Raw genomic sequence first — 16,460 nt, 5'->3', positions numbered from 1 at the left:
TTGGAGGGTAAAATTCGATGGGTCTAGTTTAATGGAAAGAAGGACTTGGGGGTGACAGGATAGCACTGTTCCAATATTTAAGGGGCTGCCACAAAGAAGAGGAAGTCAAGCTATTCTCCAAAGCCCCTGAAGGCAGGATAAGAAGCAACGGATGGAAACTAATCAAGGACAGAAGCAACCTAGAACTAAGGAGAAGTTTCCCTGACAGTGAGAACAATTAATCAGTGGAACGATTTGCTTCCAGAACTTGTGGGTGCTACAACAATGGAGGTTTGTAAGCAGAGATTGGACAACTATTTCTCTGAAATGGTATAGGTATCCTGCTTGAACAGGTGGGGGCTGGACTAGAAGACCTCCAAGGTCCCTTCCAACTCTATATTCTGTGATCCCTTTGAAGTATTACCTGTACACTCCCACAGCCTCTTTAGAAGTTTTCTTCAGGTGCCGAAACCTCATGGCCATGGGTAGCTCCAAGCTGGTGGCTCGCCTAGGATATAATAGATCAGATCAGGCCCTAAACCACACAGCACATGATTGGCTCTTTCAAAGCTATTACACAGGATCTTGTGAACAGGCATAAGAGTTTGGGCAGGACATATCCCCCCTTTTCAGAGCAATACTTTTGTACAGATGCGACAGAAAGATTGTTACTAGGGATACAAGCTACTCAGGATTTTAGTTTTATTGGCTAAAAAAAAAGCACTTGACAGGTTTCATATCTCATCCATCTCAAAATCAGCAATTCGGATTTTAAAGGTTCTATAATAATAGATACTGGGTTCAATCCAGGTTTAATTATAAGCTATCACGCAGCTCTGTTGAAATCAGAAATCTAAAAGTTAATTAACTTGATTTCAATAGTTGTTCTCTCCTCATGAATAAATCTGTGTCTATAATGCCATAAAATCTGGAAAAAAAGATTGGCAGCTTGCAAAATTGTCACATTTGAAACACTAATGCATTCCTTCTTTATCAGGAAAGTGAGTAGCCAACTCCATAATAATCATTAACTTGCTACTTCGGTTAGTAAGAAGGTTCTCATCCTAACAAACTTAAAAAGACAAATGGAAAATTAAAATCCAGTTGCCAAGATTTCTGTAGCATAACCCTTTTTTTCTCCTTTCAATTAAGACTGATGGTGAGAATCGAGTTCCCTCGGTTGTACACAACTGCTGGATTTGACATTCCTCAACACGAGAGTCAGAACAGACGATATGATGTCTACTCATAGCTCCGGCACAATGAAACTGAGAGGGCCTCTTTACCTTGTGGATTTCAGCTGCACTTCGTCTTCTTCTTCATCATAAGGGCCACCCTCAGGAAGCACACGATGCTGAGATGCTAAGAAGTTGAACATGTCAAAGGTGCATTTCCTGAAGGAGAAGGAATAGAGCAGCAGTTACCAACTAGTGGTCCACGGATCACTGGTGGCCCGCAGAATAATTATTTGCATTTTTATAGCGCACTGAGTACTATTTATCTTTTTTTTAAAAAAAGTCATATTAGTGGTCCACAGGATTTAAAACTATGAATTTAGTCTGAGGTCCGAAAGGTTGGTGACCCCTGGAATCGAGGATGGTTCAGAACCCAAATGGATTCTTTGTCCTTTCAGTTGCCTTTTCTCACGCATTCTAGCCTGCTTTCCAAAATCTACTGGATCAGGAACCCCTTTCTATTGGTGCACAGGCTTCAAATACAGATAGTCCTTGGCTTATAACTATTCGTTTCGCAACCACTCCAAGTTACAACAACATGAAAAAGGTGATTTATGACCAGTCCTTGCGCTTACAACCATAGCAGCATTCCTGTGGTCAGTGTTCACGATTTGGGTGCGTGGCAGCCGGCTCATATTTATGATAACTGCACTGTCCCAGGGTTACACGATCATAAATTTGCAACTTTTCTCAGCTGGTTTACGACAATGGAGAAGCTGGCCCAGAAGGTCGCAAATTCCATTAATTATGTGATGTCTCGCTTAACAACAGCAGCAAAATGCAGCCCACTTAACGATGAATTTTCCAGCCCCCAATTGTGTTGAAAGTGAGAAGCGCCTGTATTAGCTATCACCGGTTATTCATCTACCTGACATAAACTTCCGCCCGGGCACAACCGTGAGGATTGAGAGGCAGCTCCTCTTCCTCGCCTTCATGCTGGTGGTACCGGAATTTGTACTTGTGGCAGGCCTTGGCACCGTACAGCTGCTCCACCAGGAAGATGACAGCATCGTGATGCATCCCCAACATTCTCACTCCATTCATTCCTGTAAGGAAAAGTAGGGGCATGCAATTCAGAACCGAGACCTGATCCCAAGAAGTCCTGCTTGCAGAGAAAAAAGACTAAAGCTATGCTAATCTACCTTTCCTTCCTCTAGCTCAAAGGTCTGCAACCTTAAACACTGAAAGAGCCACTTGGACCCGTTTCCCACAGAAAAGAAAACACCGGGAGCCCATAATTTAACAACCGGTGTGACTGGGTGGGCGTGGCCAGCTCTACGTCACTCACTCCCACCCAGTTGCCTCCTGCTCTGGAATATGGAGCGAGTCTCCATCCTCCATCGTCACCCTTACCTTCTCAGGCCAGATGAGGAGTGACGGGGAGGGGCCGGCCAGTGGTGGGATCAGCCGACAGGGAGCCGCAGCAGAGGGCCGAAAGAGCTGCATGTGGCTCCAGAGCCGCAGGTTGCAGACCCCTGCTCTAGCTTATTCCCTTCAAATAGAAAACCCTGAAAAACCCCAACCAGTATAGAACTTTTCTTACCTGCAAAGGACAGGTGTTTGAGCCGGGCATTGGTGCGAGCTTCCTGGACCTTCTCAATCACTGCTTTCCAGGCACCTGAATATAGACAGAACACAAATGAATTATTATATTGATGGCTTGGAGGTGGTTTAGAAATGGGGCTCTCACCTCACCATCAGGAGGGTTTGAGTTAAGATTCTAGGGAGAGGGCTGATATTTCTCTCTCTGGACAATGTATCTGCTGCAAAAACTCCACATTGGGGACAGGAAAGGCATCCGGCCAGTTACCCGGACTCCACCCCGCAAGGGAGTATGGGGACATTAAACAACGAACAACAGCAGCAAATGAATTATTATACTGGGAGAGGTCTAGACAATTCACTGCAAATGTAATCACCTATCAGTATAAGGGGATCAGCAGAGGGTGACTTGGGGTACTTCTAGGAACTCCAGAGGATCCTCAAGCAAGGCCCCCCCACCCCCAGCTTCCACTGGCACCCCAAGAATATGCAACCCATCTGTACTAATCCACCATTACTGAGAGGAGCTTTGCAGAGCACCCAAGAGAACGGTTAAAGGAATTCTGCCAAGGCTGGTCCCCTCCTCACCATCAATGCTGTCGGCCTGCACTTTAAAGCCGTCTTCACTGGTGATCTCAAAGCACAAGTGAGGCTGCGTTTTGCGGGGCATCTCGTTTTCTTTGTCCTCCTGTTTCAGGCTGTCTTCATCGGAGCTGGAAAGATCTCCTAGAGGCAAAAGAGAAGCCCAAATTGGGGTTTTTTCGGGGTATATACCCTGTGGAAACTTCCTGTGTCAAGATCTCGGATAACGGAGTGGGACACACGGAAGGCCCTAAAATATGGGTCGTCCTCGACTTACGACCACAATTGAACCCAATATTTCTGCCATTATGTGGGACATTTGCGGAGTTTCGCCTTGTTTTACAACCCTTCTTGCCTCAGTTGCTGAGTGAGTCATTGCGGTGGGTCAATTAGTGACACCGTTGTTAAGTGAATCTGGCTTCCCCACGGATTTTGCTTGTCAGGAAAATCGCAAAAGGTGATCATAGCCACGGTCATAAGTATGGACCAGTGCAGGGATTCTACCAGTTCGGACCAGTTCTATAGAACCGGTTGTTACGATTCTGTGCAGTTCAGAGAACTGGCAAATCGTGCCACTGGCTGGCCCCTCTCCTCCCCTCCTGTTGGATTTCTGCTTTCTAACTAATCTAAATCACTGTTGTACTGCTTTGCCTTTCCCCAGGAGGCTTCCCTGAGGTCCAGTCAGGGGTGGTATTCAGGGTTTTTTTTTTTGGGGAGGAGAAGTGGCCTGAGAGCAGAGCCGAACCTTCCTTAGGACTGAAGTTTCTATTTTTCAGTGCAGACTGAAAAATCAGGCAGCAGATTGCAGAAAGGTAGATCTCTGAGTGAATCTGTGGTTCTGCAAGCAACTCAATCTGCTTTGCCTGATTTTGGGTAAAAGTTGCTCAGATAGATAGATAGATAGATAGATAGATAGATAGATAGATAGATAGAATGAATATATATATAAATACAATATTTACATAAATATTTACAATATTTACGTACAAGCCACACCCACCCAGTCACATGACCACCCCAAGTCATCCCCCAGTCAGCAAGCCACACCGACAAATTAGGCCATGCCCACAGAACCAGTTAAGAAATTTGAATCCCACCCCTGGACCAGTGGCCAAACATCTGGATGTTGATCACGGGACCATGGGGCTGCCAGAAAGGTCGTTAAGTGTGAAAAATGGTCACAAGTCACTTTTTTTCAGTGCTGCTGTAACTTTGAAAGGTCAATAAATGAACTGGGACTACAATAAATGAGCAGAGGGAAAACAAGAAAACTCAAGGATCTTTTGAGAGAGAGAGAGAAAAAAAGAGTGGTTTGCCAAGAATTGTCATCTCACAAAGCGTAATTTCAAAAACCAGCCTTGAGTCTTTGAGAAAATGTTACATTCTAGACTCCTCTCTAGAACACTAAAAGTCTCCACAGACCGTTCTCATCCTGGGCATTCATATTTTGAACTGTTACCATCAGGGAAGTGTAATAGGTGTGTTAAAATGAGTTAAAAGGCAGTAATCGTCTTGAATCAAACAATGCATTTGTGATTTATTATTATTATTGTTGTTGTTATTACTATTATTGTATATGGTGTTTGTGACACTGTGCTGGAGTAGCTTTCAAATTTCATTGTATTTTTGGAATGCAATGACAACAAAGGCATTCTATTCTATTTTATATAAAGCCTCGGTGGAGCAGTGGTTAGAGTGCAGTACTGCAAGCTACTTCTGCTGCAGCCAGTTGCCTGCAATTTGGCAGTTTGATTCTCACCATGCTCAAAGTCAGTGGTGGGATTCATTTTTTTTAAAAAAAAATTTTTAAAACATCATCTGGGGTACTTGAGGCAATAAATAACCAAAAGATTAACAAGTCACCAGATCTGGACAACCTCGCTGTGTACATATACAAAGAATACCAAAATACCTTAGCACCGTTACTAGTAGATGTATTTAATGAGGTTCTAGATGAGGCAAAAGCACCACAATCCTGTCAGGAGGCAACTATAATCTTGATACCGAAAGAAACGGACCAAAACTATAGACCTGTATCACTTTTAAATGTGGATTATAAGATCTTCACAATAGTAGCAGATAGACTTAAAAAATTCTTAAACAAATTTATCCATTAAGACCAAAATGGCTTCCTACCCAATCGGATTCAATTTTTTTTATTACTGGTTCTGTGAGCGTGGCTTGGTGGGCATGGCAGGGGAAGGATACTGTAAAATCTCCAGTCGGAGGCGGGTATTTGCCGGTTCTCCGAACTACTCAAAATTTCCGCTATCGGTTCTCTAGAACTGGTCAGAACCTGCTGAATACCACCATGTCTGCTCAAAGTTGACTCAGCCTTCCATCCTTCCAAGGTGGGTAAAATGAGGACCCGGATTCTTGAGGGCAAGAGGTTGACTCTGTGAACCACTTACAGAGGGCTGTAAAACACCATGAAGTGGTATATAAGTCCAAGTGCTATTGCTATCTTCAGTGAGGTACTTCTTAAGCCCATTCTCTCCAGATGTGTGGAGTTGCAATTGCAACTTCCAGAATTCCAGAGGCAGGTGTGCTCTCTGTGCACCGGACTTATATACCCACACGGACTGCTCTATAGTGCTGAGATGACCAACCAACCAATGCATTATGTATACATTCCAATTTTCAGCATTTACACAAATAGCCTTCGACTTACAATGGCAATTTCCATTGCTGAGTTGATGTGGTTGCAAAGCATGACGGCACTGCTTAGCATCAGCAATCCCTGCAGCCCTGCTGCTGTTCTTAACTGAATCCCACAGTTGCTAGGCATGGCAACTTCCCGCTGGCTTCCCAAAGACAGATCACTGGGGAAGCAGGCAGCCCCAGGTGGCTTGCAAGCAGGATGGCCGGGAGGTGAGAGTGGCTGGTGCTGGGTGAGGGAAGTGGTGAGGCTAGGGTGCACGGGGGTGCAAGGGAAGTATGGTGGAAGGAGACAGGGTGAGGGTCACGGTGGTGTGGTGAGGATTGCTGAAGGTGCGTGGGGTGTGTGATGTAGGTGCAGGGCGGATCCAAGAGGATACACGAGGGTTAAGCTGAATGTCAGTTTCAGGACTACCCATTAAATTTTACGAGCAAATGGGGACTTGAATTCCCAGACCTCCATTCAAGTAATTTCCATACCAGACTGGTTATACCCATAGTAAAAACTGCTATTTTTCTTTTTTTGAAGTTATTCTGGTGTAGGACCACATAACGAAGACTGATATGAGCAGGGGTGGGGCTGCTGGGCGTTCGTGGAGGTTCAGGAGAGCCCCTAGCTAAAAGTCTGCACAGTTCGGAGAATCCCCAAATCCGACTCCTGGATGGCCCAGCCCAGCCCACCCCTCCCCACCTCGGGAAGTCCCATATGGCCCGTTTTGGATGCAGGTAAGTCCAGGGAGCACACGGAGGCTTGGTAAGGGTGAAAAATGGGCCTCCCAGAGGTTCAGGAAGGCCAGAAATGGGCCCATTTCTGGCTTCCAGAGAGCCTCCGGAGCCCGGGGAGGCCATTTTCGCCCTCCCGAAGGCTTGAGGACAGCCTCCGGAGTCCGGGGAGGACAAAAACGCCCCCCCTCCCCCGCTGTGGTGCAGGAGGCCAACTAGGCCACGCCCCCCCCATGGTTATGCCCCCACCCCCAAGCAACCGGGTAGAGAACCCTTTGTTTGAAGCTCACTCCTGGATATGAGTATCCTAAAATATATTTATCAGGAACTAATCGAGAGCTTCCCAACATTGGAGCCCTTTCACCAAACCAGACGGAAGCAGAGGACTCTACCTGCGTATCTATGCCAGACGTGTTCCAGCACCGACTTCTGGATCTGCTCCGGGGATCCAGGATGGGAATGCAATGCTGCCAAGGAAGGAGAATGCTCCATCGGAGACCTGCAGAGACATCGGAAAGGGAAGATTAAAGGCCGGCAAGCAAGCAAACTCCGGAGCTCCTACAGCATGAAGCCAATACACTTACGGCTCGTTTTCGCTGACGATGTTCGCCTCCTCTTTGAATGCATTCAGGTTTAGGACACCCTTTGCTGTGGGCGTCTTCATCCGTACCCTCCCAATGCTGTAGGGCAAAGGGGCCATTTCAATAGGTAACACACACGCATACACACACACGCTTGCATAGATACAGGTAGTCCTCGACTTACAATGGTTCGTTCGAAGCTACAACGGCACTTGAAAAACAAGTGACTCACGACCATCGGAGCCTCCCCATGGTCACGGGATCAAAATTTGGACGCTTGGCCACTGCTTCATCTTTGTGACGGTCACAAGTGTCCTGGGGTCACGTGATATCCCCTCTGGCGACAAGCAAAGTCAATGGGGAAAGCCAAATTGACTTCACAGCCGCGTTAACTAACTGGAACAACTGCAGTGATTCATTTGTCATAAAAGTGGCAAGAAAAGTCGTTAATGTGGAACAAATTTCTCACTTAACCACGTAAATTCTGGGCTCAACTGCGGGGGGTAAACCGAGGACTACCTGTAGACACTTGTAAGAGGGAAACCAATGCGATTTAGGTATTTCTGCAAGGCTGCAGATACAGAAGCTGATTGATGGTATAGCTGTCTTCAGCCAATCAAGCAGCTGCCAGCAACTAAGGCTCCCGACACCCAGTAGCTGACCCAGAGAGAGAGAGAGAGAGATCCAGGTGACTTAGAATTGGGGTTTGCTGCATTTCCTCCCCGTCTGATGTTTCAAAATTGGTTTCTATTGTGATAGAAGAAATTTGTACACACCACTGGAATGGAAGACTTCACCAACACATTCTCTTTACCAACAGAAAACCTATGTAGGTTCTCTTCGCCAAAACTGGTTCCAAGACCATTTATGATTGTTTAAAAAAAAAACAAAGCTGCACAGCCACGTAATAAAAGTGTCTCCATTTAGTTATCACTTTTTCCTCCTCCGTGAAGAGAGAACTCTTTATTCATAAACTGAATATTTGGGGGTGGGTACCCAACTCCTTTGGAGTCTCAATAACAAAAACGAACAGAGGGAAAAATGGAAGGTAGGTGAAAGGCTCTTGATGAGCTCAGAATCAAATAAAACCATCTAGAAAATCCTTGCAAATTCTAACTGGACTTCTTTCAAGCTCTGGACATAGTATCACAGTTATTTGATCAGGAAGTGACCAAGTGCAGGGAGAATAAGTGTGAGCAGCTTCTTCCTGTCCATGATAGATTGCAGTTGATGCTGGGTTAGAAGAAAGTAGATTATTGTTCTCCAAAGCACCAGAGACAGGATAAGAAGTAATAGCAATAGCACTTAGACTTACATACCGCTTTACGGTGCTTTACAGCCCTCTCTAAGCGGTTTAAAGCTCAGCCTATGGCCCCCAACAATTTTACCTACCTCGGAAGGATAGAAGGCTGAGTTAACCTTGAGCCTGGTGGGATTTGAACTGCCAAATTGCAGGCAGTTGGCAGGCAGCAGAAGTAGCCTGCAGCACTGCATGCTAATCATTGCGCCACCGTGGCTCAGCATAATGGGTGGAACTTGTGAAAAAGAGAACCAAGCTAGGAGACATTTTCTGACTGTGAGAACAATGGTTAGGGCTGCCTCCTGGAGTTGTGGGTGCTCTATCACTGGGAAATTTTCAGAAACAGACTGGACAACCATTTGACCAGGATGGTAAAAGGTCTGCTGCCGCATTGAAGAGGGAGTCAGACTAGAAGACCTCTGAAGTCCCTTCCTTGGATACTATGTTCTAAATGAGAGCTGTTGTAGTTGGAAAAATATAAGCTACCTGTAGACAAAGGACTCCCCGTTTCTTTTGGTGATCCCTGAAGCTCCCTCAAAATTGTGCCACTGAAAAGGTGAATTGCTATTTAACAGGGATTCAACGTGCTATTTAATAGGGATGCAATTTATGCATGTCAGATTTTTTTTAAGCTAAACAATAAAAGGGTTATATTAAATCTTCAGAAGGCTTAACAGAATTAGCCCAGTCTCTCTCTACCCTTGTCTCCCGATACTAGTTCAGCACTTCCAGGTTCTCCTCATTCAGTTAACAAAAAAAGTGGCGGGCATAATTAACATACTGACAGCAATTCATTATAGATCCTCAGGTTGGAGCTTCACACCAAAAAGCAAAAAAATGAGTTGGTGGTTTTGTTGGACATTTAGTGCAATGCCAAAGAGATGAGCACATGGTTCAAAGAAATCCTATGAAACCCACTCTACAAGTCAAAGAAAAGCAATGGTGCGTTTTTGGCTTTCCAGACCCAACTCAGAAGCATAAATGACCCCACGAACAGTGTTGAAATTCTCCAAGCAATCAAGGAAGAACTCTGTTGTTTCCATTCGTCCCTGTTGCTCCTGCCTGCCCCAACAATAGAAGTGACCCATTAGGTCAACAAAAGCTATTTGGGGGACACAAGTGTCAAGCTGGACTGAAAATGTTCTAGATCCCCGTGTCATCAAGAAAGCATAGAGTTGAACAGCTACCCTACCTCTGCTGAGGAAAGCACCTACAGTTAAGTCTAAGACACTGTTTGTATTTTTACCCTGTTCCTTGTTATTTGACCAGTTAGCTGCTCTTTGGGATTGAGATAAACTGTGCCTGCCAACCAACTGAGTGCAATAGCACTTAAGACTGATATACCTTCACAGGGCTTGATAGCCCACTCTAAGCTGTTTACAGAGTCAGCAGATTGCGCCCAACAATCTGGGTCCTCGTTTTATCGACCTCGGAAGGCTGAGTCGACCTTGAGCCACTCAGGATCGAACTGCTGGCAGTGGGCAGAGTGGCCTGCAATATTGCATTCTACCCACTGCGCCACCACGGCTCTGGTGGAATCTGCCACCCAAGTACCAGATTTCTCACACTAGGACTGTTTTTAATCCTACAAAACTCCCGCTTTATTCTTGTTGCAAAGAACTAGAGCTACAAAACAAGGAAGAAACCAGATATATAGAAAATAGTCCAAGCTGGTAGGATGTGCATTATTCACTGGTACCCATTTCTGAATCCTAGTTTTCTCTATGCATCTCCACCTTGAGGACCACCAAAGCTCAAGATTATTATGTATGGAATGGCTTTGTCTGATGTTATTTGTGGGATTAGGTGGCAGAATACTTAATATCTGAAAGAAAAACCATATGTAAGGAGATCTGGTGTTAGAATGGGGATAAATTTAGGTAGAACTGCAAAAAAAAAACCCCACCAAACCACCTGTTGCATCTATACTAAAATGAATGTCTAGACCAAGGCTGTTCACAGACAAGTTTAAGATTTGAGGACTTCAACTCCCAGAATTCCTCAGCCAGCTGGGAGTTGAAGTCCACAGATCTTAATAGTTGCAAAGTGTGGACACCCCTGATCTAGATCCCGAGAGATGCTAGATTTAACACTGTGCTAGCACTGAGCCCAGAGAAGACGGACATCTGGAAACATGGATCTCACAGCTATTGTAGTGTGCCCTCCTTAGATCTGCTGGGTCTTGGTTACAAAACCTTGTGTGGTTTTGGTTTCAACACAACTTGTATGTAATTAACATGGGAGGAACAGAAAAGGGATAGCCTGAGATGCCCGTACTTACCCAGAACCCATCGTACTGCCGGAAATGCAGTTATTTGCCAAGTGATCAGGAGTAACTGTTGGGGGCTCCTCGTCATTAACTCCGTCCACTTTCATCTTCTTGACGGGCACATTTCCGACGAAGGTGGAAACTCTCTTGACCCGGATGGCTGGGCGAGGGCCGGGCAAAGACACCAAGCCAGGAATATTAAGCACACTAGAATTCATGGCGACAGGCTGAAGGAGACAAGTCTGCTGGAGTCCCAAGGAAGGTGTCACCAGAGCTGGGGTGCTCAGGGCCAACTGCCCACCACCACCAACAGCCTGAGATGTGGTGCCCACCACGTTCATCATGGGTACCATGCTAAGTACCGGGCCCCGGATCGTCCAAGTGGGCAAGGGGTTAGGAGTCAGGCCCAGAGGTGCCCTCAGAATGACCGTGCCAAGATTGGGAGCAGCCGACATCGGGGTGGGGTTTGGCTTGAAAGCCTGTTCCCCGTCTTGAGCGGCCAGTGGGCTTTCCTCGCCTTGAACTTTCATGCACACCTGGGCCAGCTTGTTCACCAGAATGATCCTGGAATTGGACTTTTGTGCCTCAGGCCCCAGCACCGCCGTCACTTCAGGGCTGGACGGCACTTGGGCACAACCGAGGGTTAAGGTTGGAGCTGGATCCGGAGCAGGGATGGGGTGGGCTGACTCCGTGCCGTTGAGGCTGGCAGAGGTAGGAGGTGCCGGTGGCAGTGGCATCGGGCTGAGGCAAGATGGAGGGCTGGCCTTGCTCTCGGGGGCGTCCATGTTCTTCAGCACAAACTCCACAATGTCCGAGGGCAAGTCCTCTGGAGCTGGCGTGGGGCCGGCCAGCTCTCGCTCGACCCTTGGCTCAGGCTGCTTGCCCTTGGTGGAAGGGTGCCCCCCCGTCGCATCTGCCTCGCTGTCGGTGCCGTCGTCTATGCCGTCCAGTTGGTGGATATGGGGCAGCGGGAGATCCAGCGGGTAAGGCGGCAGAGGTGGGTCTCGGGTCACTACCGTGCGCGGGAAACGGAAGTAGCGGCTGGCCTCTCCTTCCTCCTCACTCTCGCCATCGCCCAGCCCGTCTAACTGGGGCAGGCCCAGGCTGGGTGAAGGGGGACATGTCCGCGGCCCTCCCAACTCTTCTTCCTGGAAAGGCTCATCCAGGAGGCTGTCGTCAAATTCCAAGTCGGAGACGTTGAGCTCAAAGGCCAGTTCTGGCGGCACAGGGGGGGACGAGGGAGGGGGTGAGGTAGCTACGGGCCGCTGCTCGTCACACCCAGCTGAGGTAGAAGGATGCCTGAAGCCGTTCCCAGCTGTTGGGTAGTCTGGGAGGGGTGGCATTGCCCTGAGAGAGGTGCTGGGGGGGCTAGTCCTGCTAGCGGGGGCTTGGGGTGGGAGGAGGGACCGGCGTGGGCGAGGGTTGCTGCTGGGTGACATGGGGCTGAGGCGTTGCGTGCGGCGCGGAGGAGGGAAGTCGGGGTCACCCACAGTCAAGATATGATGGGACATGGATGATGCGCTTCCTGCAAAAAGGGAAGGAGAGAGAGAAAAAGGAGGTGTGAAGATGAGTGAACATGCATTCACTGCTGGGACCTCTCCTGGTCAGGAATTTGCTGTGGATACAAACCCCCAAGCTATCACCCCAGTTTTCAACTCTTCCCCCCACTTCAGTGGGGACATTTATAGTAGAATTTACTGCTTAAAGTTAGATAAAGATCAATAGCTATGTAGTGATTCTAGGCCCGTGATGGCAAACCTATGGCACGTGTGCCACAGGTGGCACACAGAGCCATTTATGCCAGCATGCGAGCTGCAGGCAAACTTACCGCACTGCGCGTGTGTGTGTGCCGCACAACTGATTTTTGGCCGGTTTGAGGCCTTTTTCGGCCTCCCAAAGGCTTGAGGAAGGCTTCTGCAGGCTTCTGCAAGCTTTGCGGGCTGAAAATTAGCCCCGTTTCGTCACTTCCGGTATTTTTGGAAAAACAGTAAGTGACAAAACCTGGCTAGTTTTCAGCCTGCAAAGCTTGCAGAAGCCTGCAGAAGCCTTCCTCAAGCCTTTGGGAGGCTGAAAAAGGGCTCAAACTGGCCGAAAATTAGCTGTGAGGCGCAGTGCAGGTAAGGGGGCGGTAGGGGATGGGGGGGATTGTGCACACATACGTAGGGGGTGTTGCTTTCTGGGTGCTGGCATGCCAAGTGCAAGCTTGCGCACAATTTTTGTCACAGGAGCCCCAAAAGGTTAGCCACCACTGTTCTAGACTGATCCCTCTTTTCACTCCACCTCCAGGTTTTGCCATCCCTTCTCCTACAGCTGGGGATGGGTTGATGGGTTGTGTTTCACGTGCAACCAACCCTGGATTATGACCTAACGAAATGAATGAATCCAAGTCATTGTGGCTCAATTGGAAAACTGAAAAGGAAAAAGAGACGCCACCACTTCTATACGACTTCCCTGTGAATTGATTTTTAAAATGCGTGATCCACACCCTACGGATGTGGATGGCCAAGTACTCACCGGGAGAAGGCAACGGGCGGGATGACACCCCGCTTAGGGGCCGGCGGGTGGGGGAGTAGTTGGGCACTTTGATGCGAGCTCCAGTGAGAGGTTTAGGCTTGGAGACAGCAGGCTCGGGAGGTGGCAGAGGTCCTGGGTTCTGTGCTGGAGAGTGGCGCTCCAGTGGTGGTACAGGAGAAGGTGCCTCCTGAAGTGGCTTGTCTCTGAGGTTAGGGTCTGAAAACAGAGAACGTGTCAGAAGAAGAAACGAGAAACAGTGGAACCCAGGGACCTGAAATGGGCCTCAGGGGTAAGGACCCTTAACCAGACTCTTATTAGTGGCATGTTACTTGTAAGTTCAAGATAATAAACCTCCAGGTTCATGATGCCACTCAAAAATCTGGCTGATGGAGTGTCGAGAGTAACGAAGGTATCTTTGGCAGAAATACGCAAAAATCTAGCCAAGAAGGGGCTGAAGCAAGTCCAGAACAAGATAATGTTAAGGCCCTGATGATGTTATCTAGTTTGGTAATGAAACATCAATCAGAAAACCACCAAACTCGGAGATCACCAAGGACCCCACAGTTCAACCCTCAGCTACTAATATTCTCTTCTATCAGTACAATAAGATATCTGGAAAGGACTCAGGAGGAGGAGGAGAGACAGTGGAATAAGACATCTTAGAACAGGGGTCCCCAAACTTGGCAACTTTAAGATTTGTGGCCTTTAACACCCAGAATTCTCCAGCCAGCATAGCTGGCTGGGGAATTCTGGGAGTTGAAGTCCACAAGTCTTAAAAGTTGCCGAGTTTGGAGGCCTCTGTCTTAGAAGTTTCCAGGGTTGAGAAATCTAGGAGGTAGAAGGACTGCAGGACGATGCAATGAGTTTGTTGAGCTGACTCCAATCCTCTGTCTCCCATCATTAAGGAGGACATTAAGGGATGCAGAAAATCCTCTTGTCACATTTCTGCATGAGATGGAAAAGTAAAATGCAAAAGAAGTCTCAAAAAAAAAAAGGCCCAGACCAGACTTACCTACAGGGGCAGCCGGACTATGTACAATTGTGTGGTTCTCTTCCTGCATTCCTGAGGCATCTGGCTCTTCTGGGCTCAGCTTTGGCCGATATTCCAGGACCCGGCATGTATATTGGCAACGCTTACGGGCATCCACCGTGCTCCAATATAATCTGGAACATCTGGTGGGGATATATGTGCAGAAGGAAGCAAAGAATCTCTTGTACCTTCTCGGTCTAAGCAGCAGGAGGAATGCTCTACGAATCAGGCACCTTCTAGCTTAGAGAAGAGGTGAGCAACCTGCAATCCCTAAAGCCCTAAATACTATTGCTGAAATTTGGTAGCAAGGTTTCCTGCCATCAGGAGAGAAAGATAGTAATTTTTAAAGATCCTGCAAAATGATTAAATAAGCTCATTTTAAGTTCTAGGATAAGCTTAAAGTACTTAAAAAAAAATAAGGATTTCCAACATGCCACAAAAATGGAAGGGGCAGAATTAAAATAAATAAATAAATATTGTCCCTATTCTATTAGGAAAAAAAAAATCCCATCAAATGCTACCAGAGATGTGCCCTTCCACATCTAATAGGACATTCACCCTTTTCCAACCTGGTACCCTCTAGAGGTTGTATGGTTACATCTCACCGCATTCTAGCTAATGTGGCCATTCAGGGAGCTTTTTAGAGGCTGGGTGAAAAAGGAGGAGGAAGCATCTTCAGCTAGTGCATTTCCTATACAGGTAGTCCTCAAGTTATGACCCTAATGGAGTATATCTATTGTGGTCAAAAAAGGGATTGGTCAGGTGACCAACCTGATTTTGGGATGTTTGTTGCAGCAGTCATTAAACAAACCTGCAGGTGTTAAGCAAGCCAAGTAAATGCCAATTTTGGCAAACTGTCATAAAACACAGTGACGTGACCACAGAATATGCATGTGCATACAACCCGGCACCAAAATTCTGGCTGAGGGTGAAGGTTCGTTTTCTGAGCTTGTGGGTCGTTTCCAAATCTTTCGTTACTGGGCTAGGTAACTCAAGGTATTACCTAAACTCAAAGTGTTACCTAGCCTGATAATGAAACTTTGGAAACCAGCCCACAAGCTCGGAGAAAGAACATTCACCCTCATCCTACACCCGAGCTATAGATATTCACCACTATTGCAAAATTCTGACTCTCTAGGATCAGCAACATCTTCGTTTAACAAACTCATAATCCCTTACAGGGTGGAGTCTGGCAACTGAATGGAGCGAGCAGAGTGTTTACTGCCCTTCCCGTCGCCAGTGTGGAGTTTTTGTTCGGCAGATATATTCTCATCGTGCGCAGAGAGAGAAATAGCTGCCTCTACTTAGGATCGAATTCACAGCCTCCTGATTGTGAGGCGAGAGCGCCACCTCTAGGCCACCGCACCACTCCTCTGGCTCTCTAGGATCCCACTATAAAATGGAACATGACACTCCAAGCAACAACTTGGAAGTGGATACTCACTGGTAGCCAACAGGTAAAAGCCGCCCCTCACATTCGGACAAGTCCGTCAGCATCCCCAAGCTATCAATCTTCATGGATCCTGGCAGCAAAGACAAGATTTGGGAAGCCGTCAAGGCTCGCCGAGCAGGAGCAGATCCAACACGCTTCACCAACCGGGCAAAAGTCCCTGTGAAATTCTGCTGTGGGAGTCTCCATGGGGCTCTCCCCCAAGAATGTCCCAGTGGATGGCGGCCCGTGGAACACAAATGGGTTGGGTGGGTGGCGGGTGAGAGCTTTCTACTTCAGACTAGCCAGGATGGCAAATGCTGCGGGGGGGCAAGTACGAAGAGAGAAAGCAGCTGCCTGGTGGAGAGTCAGAGCACTTGTTCATCAAGCTACATATATATATATATATATCGTCTATTCTGACTGGCAGACGCTCTCCAAGGTGCCAGGCAGGGGACTTTCCCAGCCCTACCTGGAGATTTGATGGGACTGAACATGGGACTTTCTGCATGCAAATCAGCTGCTCTACCACTGAGCTACAGCCCTTCCTGCAAAAAGAACATAGGAAGCCGTCTTCAACAGAGTCGGAGCCCCCTGTCATGCTACTCACCAGTGCCT

The 16,460-nt window shown here is 47.4% G+C and overlaps 1 protein-coding gene across 4 annotated transcripts in view; it reads right to left on the bottom strand.

Annotated features, from left to right (window-relative positions):
* KMT2B (lysine methyltransferase 2B) overlaps positions 1-16,460 on the bottom strand; it is a 66,870-nt gene that overhangs the window by 1,821 nt on the left and 48,589 nt on the right. For 2 of the 4 annotated variants that reach the window (XM_026702395.2, XM_026702396.2), the window contains exons 25-35: positions 15,858-15,936; positions 14,396-14,556; positions 13,384-13,599; positions 10,882-12,394; positions 7,304-7,399; positions 7,112-7,218; positions 3,345-3,482; positions 2,758-2,832; positions 2,083-2,260; positions 1,266-1,373; positions 404-487 (exon numbers count right to left, since the gene is read on the bottom strand). In XM_026702395.2, coding sequence (XP_026558180.2) covers positions 404-487; positions 1,266-1,373; positions 2,083-2,260; positions 2,758-2,832; positions 3,345-3,482; positions 7,112-7,218; positions 7,304-7,399; positions 10,882-12,394; positions 13,384-13,599; positions 14,396-14,556; positions 15,858-15,936 — 2,755 coding nt within the window. The remainder of the gene's footprint in view (positions 1-403; positions 488-1,265; positions 1,374-2,082; positions 2,261-2,757; positions 2,833-3,344; positions 3,483-7,111; positions 7,219-7,303; positions 7,400-10,881; positions 12,395-13,383; positions 13,600-14,395; positions 14,557-15,857; positions 15,937-16,460) is intronic. The other 2 variants (XM_026702397.2, XM_087939894.1) reach the window with 1 other exon arrangement.

This window comes from Pseudonaja textilis, chromosome 10 (genome assembly GCF_049901715.1).
Source record: "Pseudonaja textilis isolate UNSWEBS1 chromosome 10, rPseTex1.2, whole genome shotgun sequence".
Lineage (NCBI taxonomy): Eukaryota > Metazoa > Chordata > Lepidosauria > Squamata > Elapidae > Pseudonaja > Pseudonaja textilis.
The sequence above is the reverse complement of the archived record's forward strand: the minus strand, read 5'-3'. Positions and strand labels throughout refer to the sequence as shown.